Source organism: Microchirus variegatus, assembly GCF_963457635.1.
Source record: "Microchirus variegatus genome assembly, chromosome: 1".
Lineage (NCBI taxonomy): Eukaryota > Metazoa > Chordata > Actinopteri > Pleuronectiformes > Soleidae > Microchirus > Microchirus variegatus.
Window position 1 is genome coordinate 26,955,239 of NC_139802.1, and position 8,478 is coordinate 26,963,716.

The window sequence follows — 8,478 nt, forward strand, 5'->3', positions numbered from 1 at the left end:
TTTCAATGTACTGCATGATTAAATAGTGTAGTATTTAAAATGAAGAAAAACGAAACGTTTCATTTAGAAAATAAAACATAGTTAAACGTGTGTTAAATTTGAATTTTGAACAGTATGAAACATTCAATATTTTTGATTTAGTCTTTGTCTCAATGTGCAAAAATAGGCCACAAACTGCAACTCTATCCTCTCTGGCTACAAAGACGCCGATTCTGCAGCTTCCTGCAATGACGCAAGCGACATTACCGTAAGAACCACATGTTGGCTTTAATGTACAATGTCTCAGCTTTCAGGACCTGTTGGAATTCTGATAGCATAACTGTCGTGTGTGTAGGTTTTGCAATGCAAAGTGCACTTGCGCAAGCAATATCATATTGAGGAGCATTAAAGGAAAACAACAGAAAAAACACACCAGAACATTGTCGAATTGAAAACAAGGTGCATAAATAGTCCTGAAGTAGTTGTCATTTTTGTAATTTGACCTAGTTTTTATGAAAATATATATAATTTCACTTTAAGAACAGTAGCATAGTCAAGTATTCAGAAATGTGGGAACTTCCGTTTTTACTTCCTGTGTCAAGAAACAAAGCAAAATACAGGCTACGTATTTAACAGGAAGTAAAAACGGAAGTTCCCACATTTCTGAAGACTTTACTATGCAACTGTTCTTAAAGTGAAATTATATTTTCATAAAAACTAGGTCATATATATATTCGCATTTCTTCTGTGAAGTTTTAAACACCACCAATTTATCACATCGCGGTGACATTTTATGCCTCCACTTCCGGTTACGTTAACAATGGCGGACTTGACAGCACAGACCAGAAGACCTTGCCCCCGATTCAAGTAGGTCCGTTGTGATTGGTTGTGGTTACGGAAGTTTTCCATTTAGAGGCGGGTCCTCTTTGTTTCTGAATTCGGGGAAGACGTGAGGGATGAAGTTATTAGCCTTTTTACTTTAGCGTTCAGTGTTTTTGATACATTAGCCCTCATAAGTAACACAGATCGACACAATGAGCTTTACTACGGTGCTTTTTCTTTTGACGCTGGTGTCTGTGTGTGGACAAGCTGCAGCAGAAAGACAACTCCTTTATGTGACTGTGGTGAGTAATGTTAGCAACTGTCGCAATTTGCCTCGCCGGTTAGTTTGGGCAGGCGCCTGTGAAACTATATTGAAAATGTGTCACATCTTGATGTTCGTTTGCTTATTTGTAAACATGTTTATTTATTTGACTGTGAAATAAGTCAGCTATAAGTCGCCGTGGCCCTGAAGTATATTCGGCATATTAACTGTCCAACTGGCAACTCGTATTTCTATGTTGTCTTTGATTAGATTACGACCTATACACAAAGGGCTAAGGAGTTGTAATGTTATCAAAACGTTTTGTCGATGATTAAATGAGTGATAAGATGCAACGGTGGAATTCACCTTTGCATAATATCACATTGTGTTTTGCATGTCCTCGCCTAGTGCTTTGTTGACTTAAAAACACCAGGTTCTGAACTCGAGCAACAGCAACATGTATTCTCACTTCAGAACTCATAAGTCCTTCATTGTGTTCAAACGTGACACCAAACTACACATTGCTATTACTTGTCAAGTATCTATTATGTCCACTCTCCCTGGAAGCACAGGTCAAATTGAATATGATCTGGGTCATATAGGAAGTTCTCCTGATTTCATGCAGGGCAGAGTCTCATCTGTGACTACAGTAAATGTGTAAACTGGTTTGACCTTTGTGACAGATCAGTGTATCAAAAGTGTAATCCTCGACATAAAGCTATATTGTCTTGAAATAGCCTGTAAAATAATACAGTTTATCTCTCACCGTTATGTGTTTTTATGTCAAATTTTAAATGTTTTTGTAAGGTTTGAGTGTGCCTCTGAACCATTGTTAACACTGTTACTAGACCACCACCTTAATTGCACATAAGTGCATGTGACCCTTTTTTGCATTTAATTAACAGTAGCTACAACAGTAGTAGTAGTGCACTGTGGATTTTCACATGTCACGGGGAGATTAGTTGACACAAAGTTCATCAGCTGTAGAGCCATATTGAGTGTAATTGTTGTGAAACTTTACAATGATTACGTCGACAAAGTAGCGCAGCAACAGTAACTCTTTCTGTTTTGATTACATGCACAGCGTCCTGAAAATATTAAACACAACTAATATTTTATTTTTAGCATTACAGATGTGGAATCTGTTAGTTATGTGAGAGCTGAACTTAGGATTGAACTCACTCTAAAATGATGTGCTCATGACAAGTCATGACGTCATTATGGTAAATTCTGTCCAGCAGGTCAGTATAGATTTTTTTGTTTTGTTTGGTGTCTGATGCACCAAATGAGGTCATTCAGCTTGACATCATTTTTTTTTTTTTTGGCACTCATTCTTAGAAGCAACCACCTCACCTATTTCAACAAGATATCCAGTAACAGACTGTGGAGCAGATGAATAGGAGTGCTTAAGGAACAATGCACTTAAACCAGTCACAATATACTTTATAGCAGGAAAATAGAACGCAACTCTCTTTTATTTTGGCTCAAACTACTGATGACAACAATAGTCACAATACTGGATAGCTACACCCTGGAGAGGAATTTATGCCACAATAGTCTTATAACCAAGGACAGTTTCGCATGTTTCCAATTTATAAAAGCATGTTCTCCAAAATAAGGATGTGTGAGTTTTTAAACTATTATTGAGGATGTTGTGATGCATGTTCTGCTCAGTTTGAGATAATCATCTCATACTTTTTCCACGTGTTGTCTCTCAACTGGTGTTTAACACCCCAACCAGCATTGATTATTCATTGTTTTTCTAGTTTCTGAATAAACATATCTTATCCCTGTGACTTTCAACAGGATTGACAGGATTTGGCTCTTTGACTTTAATGACATCTGACTTCTCCATACAGGATCTTTTGTCAGCTGATCTGCTGTCCCACAGTGCTACTGGTGGAATGAGGAACTAGCTTTTGATTTAATTCTCCTGTTGAAGGAGCTGCAATCTGTTGCACAATAATAAAGACATATTAAAGTAAGGGTAGGACAAAATAACGAGTTGGTGATATATCGTCGTCCTTCCTCATACATGACAAGAATCGAGAAGCTGGCACAAAAATCTTTTAATTAATTATTTTAATTAAAAAAGTTTTAGACACTCTAAAGTAAACAGCTTCTGCCAGGTTCACCCACTTGCAGAGCCCGTTTTCAGATAAATAATGTTACATTGTTTCTGTTCACACAGACCAAACAGCGAGAATAATAACATCAGCAACAGCTCACAAAACATTATACACTACATGATAGACATTTCCTGTTGAAGTTGCACATCACATGACCCCACATCTACTCATTTCCCTCCAGCTGTTTCGTCATGGTGACCGATCGGCCATCAAATCCTACCCCACAGACCCATACCAAGAGAGCGACTGGCCACAAGGCTTCGGGCAGTTGTCACAGGTAAAACTGCTGTGTTTGAAATATGCTTGATTCACGTCTTTATTTATAGTTGAGAGCTAAGAATTGCCATTTTTTTGTGTGTTTGTTTAGGAAGGAATGCGGCAGCACTTTGAGTTGGGCCTCTTTCTGAGGAAGCGATACGATGGCTTCCTCAATGAATCGTACAACAGACACGAGGTGGGAGACTCTCCTTTCCACTCTCTGACCACAGGACTTTGATGCTTATTGTTAAATAATTATGTAAAGGCACTTGTACAATGTACATTGACACATTGTTCATGATAACAATGTATGAATAGAGGCAGACGCGTCATCTGCATCTCTTTTTCTTCTTCAGATCTTTGTTCGCAGTACAGATTTTGATCGCACTTTGATGAGCGCTGAGGCCAACCTGGCAGGTGTGAACATCCCTTAACTCCTCCTCTTCCTCATTTCTTCAGTTTATCAGTAGTGTTGGTTCTTCACAACTCGTCTTCCTCATCATAGCAGCTTGGCTCATTCTGACTCCTGTCGCCATCTAGGTCTCTATCCTCCCAGTGGTCACCAGGTATTTGACCCTAACCTGAAGTGGCAGCCAATTCCTGTTCACACCTTGCCTAAAAGTGAGGAGAAGGTGTGTATATGATGGTGATTGTTTTTTCCTGTAAGTGCACCAAGGTCAGAGTGATTCATGGCCCTTGTTGCTTCTCTGTCTCCGTTCAGCTTCTCTCATTTCCTCTGGACGACTGTCCTCGGTACAGACAGCTGATGAGTGAAACTAAACTCACAGAGGAATTTATTAATATGACCATTAAATACCAGGTATTGTATAATTTCCTTATTAAAGTATGTCAATTGTGACACTTACTCAATCTACAGCTGCAACTAACAACAATTTTTATCATCGATTAATCTGTTTTTCTCGATTTATCGATTAGTTTGGTCAGAAAATGTTGATTGGTGTTTTCCCAACCTCCAAAGGATGATTTTCTCAAATGTCTTTCAAAATTATTCAGTGAAAAAATATTTAATGTATTATGGAAATAGATTTGTGTCAAAAAATATCCTCTTAATAATAATAGATTTTATTTGAAAATCCTTTTTTTTTTTTGCAATTATCGGAATTTTGTCAGCCCTGACTCACTTCTTTGCGGCCCCTGTTTTGTTCTTTAAACCGTGGTCTTTTGTTTGCCATTCTGACCATGAACGGGCCTTAGGAAGCTGCCTGCTGATTGGCTACTGAGTTTTGAAGTGACAGCTCAATGGACCAGAAGTAGTCACAAGCTTGGAGTCACTGTCCGTCTGGAACAAAATAATTGAGAGTATCTAATGTTTATAATCTGACAAACATCAGATACTTACAGTTATTTTGTAGAATGTCGACAGGGAAAACTTGGGTTAACGAGTCCTAGATGCAAACTACCTGGAAGCACAGCACAAACAAGTGAGGGAGCGCAAAACAAGAAGTGAGGGAGAGCAAAACAAGTGGGGGAGTGCGAACACAAAAGAGTCAGAGCAAACAAAATTCTGATCATTGCTAAAAAAAAAAGTGTATTTTCAAACAAATTTTGATTTTGTGGTTCACTTTTTCCACACAAATCTGATTGCATAATGTACTCCTTTTTATTAACTTGATAACAATGAGGTAAGCTTTGGAGAATCAATAATGTTGCACTGTGGCATTATAATAAACACCCAGACAAACTTTGGATTACTTACCTTTTTAAGCGTTATATATTTAACCACTATTTTTTTCACCTAGCCTATTGTGCTTGTCTCTATAGGACGTTATTGAGCTTGTGGGGAATAAAACTGGACTGAATGCTACCGGTGTGGAAACAATCTGGGGTGTGTATGACACACTCTTCTGTGAGGTAAACACACACACATAAACATTTTTACTGGTTGATGTTTATATTGTGGTGATGGTATATTTTTGATATCATTTGTGGCCCGATTGACAAATGTGACTTTTTAAAGCTAGAATGCACAGTTTTTGTCTTGAAGTTGTCATGGTGATAGGAAAATTAAATGTCCGTACACCATACCTTAATCAAAACACTGCACAGAAACTGCAATTGTCAGGGGCTTTTCAGTTGTGGATTTATCTTTATACTGGTACAAAATGCATTGGATTTGATTAAATTCTTAGTGAGGACACTCGTAGACGAGCATTTTTTAGTTCTATACCCTAACATTCACAATCACAACGTATTGTTTATCCGATTTCTGATTCTGGTTTGAATAATATTCAGTAGATTAGGCAGTTAGATAGTATGAAATTTGGGACAAGAAGGTATACAGCCACAGAATAATTTGGCAACAACATGAGAAATGGTTGTACAGAGAAAGAGGTGGAGGCGGTGATGAGAAAATGCCAACTAAATGACTGTTTTGTCATTATAATATTCTTTCTCTTTAAGCCTTTTATTGTGATTTTGTTTCTTTTTTCCCATGTCATCTGTGTCAAGTCCCGTCACAACATGTCCATTCCCGATTGGGTGACTCCCGAAATATTGCAAAGTCTCAAAGTGCTCAAAAACTTTGACATTAAGGTAAAAGCTGCAGCTACTATCTGCCTGGTCTAACTGCTATATCTTAATTTAATTCATGTAAAAAAATTAAGTTTGATGTCTATTTTCACAGATGACATTTGGAGTCTACAATCAGCAAGAAAAGAGTCGTCTGCAGGGAGGTGCGTGTGTGACAGTGAATGTTCTTGCAGTGACTTTTAAAAAAAAATTGTATTACCTTGCATTTGAATGATATGAATGGCTCAAAAGTGCTTGAATTTGTGCAAAAATGTACTTTGATATTTAGGCTAATGTCTCCCACCCCCAATGTGCCTGTGTTCCACAGTTGTTGCTTAGGTGAAACAAAAACACATTTTTCATTGTTTGTTTAAAGGGGAAATATTATGCAAAATCAACTTTTTAATAATTGAAATCCTTATGTTTTGTGGTCCTCCTCAGTCTAAGTACAGGAGATAAAACATGCAATGTTGACTTCCGCGCTCATTGGGACGTCACAGTGTGCTAAATTCCTGGAATTGTTGTCTTGCGGAGCTCTGCTTTGTCCGTAAAACACGTGAGAGTGCTGGCGAGGGCAACTGTATCCATAAACCGGAAGTCCGCGAAAAGTTCTATTCTTGGCTCCACAGTGCAGCACAGAGTTCTACAAAAACTTCCAGCCTCAGAGGATTTATCTGTCCAGTGGATACATGTTATATATGACGACAATGTGCCTGCTAGAGCCTGCAAATGATCACTTTTCCAAATGCTAACTGCTGTTAGCTCCCAGTAGCCTCTGTGGCTGATGTAATTTTCTGTCCCTTAAGTTTCGTTTTACTTTTCTTTTTTAAGATGGACCTAAAGAGATACTACTAAAGCGAGCATTATGAACAGGGCTGTTTTGGCAGGGTGATTGAACTGCTGTGGTGCTTCATCCTTGTGGCCTTGCATGGTTTTTGTACCTATAGCAGCCTCCGTATTACAACCACTTGCAGCTCAGCATCAACAGGTTTTTTTTCACTGTGGTGAGCACAACACTGATTGGACAAATTATGTTAATATAACTGGGCCTGAAATGAGCTTCCCCTGTTTCAAAGACCAGCATCCACCACTGCACCAGATGTATTCTTGAAATAGGAGTGAGTAAATAAATGATTATCTTTTAGGCCTCCTGTTGGGTGAAATAGTGAAGAATCTAACCAAGATGGCCGTCCCAGACCCGAAACAGCAACTGAAACTGATGATGCTGTCTGCGGTGAGCTTGTAAAATCATCAATTACTTTCCACTGTTCCCTGTGTTGCTGTATTGACGTTTTCATGTTGTTTATGTGTGTGTGTTCACAGCATGACTCCACCATCGCTGCTCTTCAGATGAGCTTAGATGTGTACAATGGGAGGCAGCCACCATACGCTTCCTGTCAAATACTTGAGCTGTACAGAGAGGACAATGGGTAAACACACACACCCAGGCACGATGCGACATTATAGTGGAAACACTAGAACAAATAGCAGAAAGGGAAAATAAAAAAAGTTTACTTAAAAATCAAATACATCTTGAATACATTTTTTTTTTTTACAAAAGTAAGACCACAAAACTAGATTTAAATGCAACATTTTTAAAATAAACTAATTAAAACTGTCTTCTCAGTCCAGGTTCAAAACTGGTCGCTAATTAAACACCCATCTCAGGTATTTCTTTGCTTAATTTTCCCTGAATGCAAATAACCATTCATAAACCAACTGGTTGTGAAAGGTTGTATCTGCCAAAGTCTTCTGAAGAGTCTTTTGAATTCATGGAATTATGCAGTAGCTCTATGTTTGTGAAATGCTAATGGCCAAGTGTGTCGTCCACGAATGTTTTGTTTGAAATAACGGCTGTAATGAGAGGACAGAGTTGAGTAGGGGTCTCAAACTGAAATGACCATGGGACAACCAAGCATCCAGTCTGGTCAGGCGGGTACGGAGCCCCGAAGTGACAAAAAAAATATTTTTATTTTTCATCATTTTTTGGAAACTCGATATCTCGACTTTGAAACTCGAGATTTCAGGGGTTTTTTCTCCGTCATTTTTACGTATTTTTCCCCCCCTCATGTCACTTCAGGGGCTCCTTAGGTGTGGGGCAGTCAAGTAGAAAAAAAAAATGAACTCCAACTGTTCAATCATATGATATTACGGAAGCATGTTGCATTCACTTGAAAAAAACAAAAACTTGTTTTTCTTAGTAATTAATTTTCGGTTTGATTTTTTAAATAATTTTTTTCTTGTTTTTCTGACTAATATTTTTCCCTGTTTTTCTGTCAAATTTTTTTTTCAGTTTTTCTGAGTAATTTCCCCCCCCCCCCCCTGTTTTTCGGAGTTATTTTTTTATAACAACCTGGACGGCTTGTTTACTTTAATCAAGTTTTACTTTGATCTGGGTTTAAGACACTGGGAGATAGTCCTGTCTTTAAGTCAGATAGATGGTATTATCATTAGTTTGTCGACTTAACGCAGGCACCTGAGGACTTTGCGGTTGTTCAG

The 8,478-nt window shown here is 38.2% G+C and overlaps 1 protein-coding gene across 1 annotated transcript; it reads left to right on the top strand.

Moving 5' to 3' along the window:
- Nucleotides 1–1,013: 1,013 nt before the first annotated feature.
- On the top strand, nucleotides 1,014–7,413 carry acp2 (acid phosphatase 2, lysosomal; the record flags this gene model as incomplete). The annotated part of the gene is made up of 11 exons (XM_083896938.1): nucleotides 1,014–1,103; nucleotides 3,374–3,469; nucleotides 3,560–3,646; nucleotides 3,807–3,867; nucleotides 3,991–4,082; nucleotides 4,172–4,270; nucleotides 5,233–5,322; nucleotides 5,920–6,003; nucleotides 6,095–6,143; nucleotides 7,125–7,213; nucleotides 7,303–7,413. 11 exons carry the CDS (start codon nucleotides 1,014–1,016, stop codon nucleotides 7,411–7,413), a joined length of 948 nt encoding a protein of 315 aa, XP_083753064.1.
- Nucleotides 7,414–8,478: the final 1,065 nt, after the last annotated feature.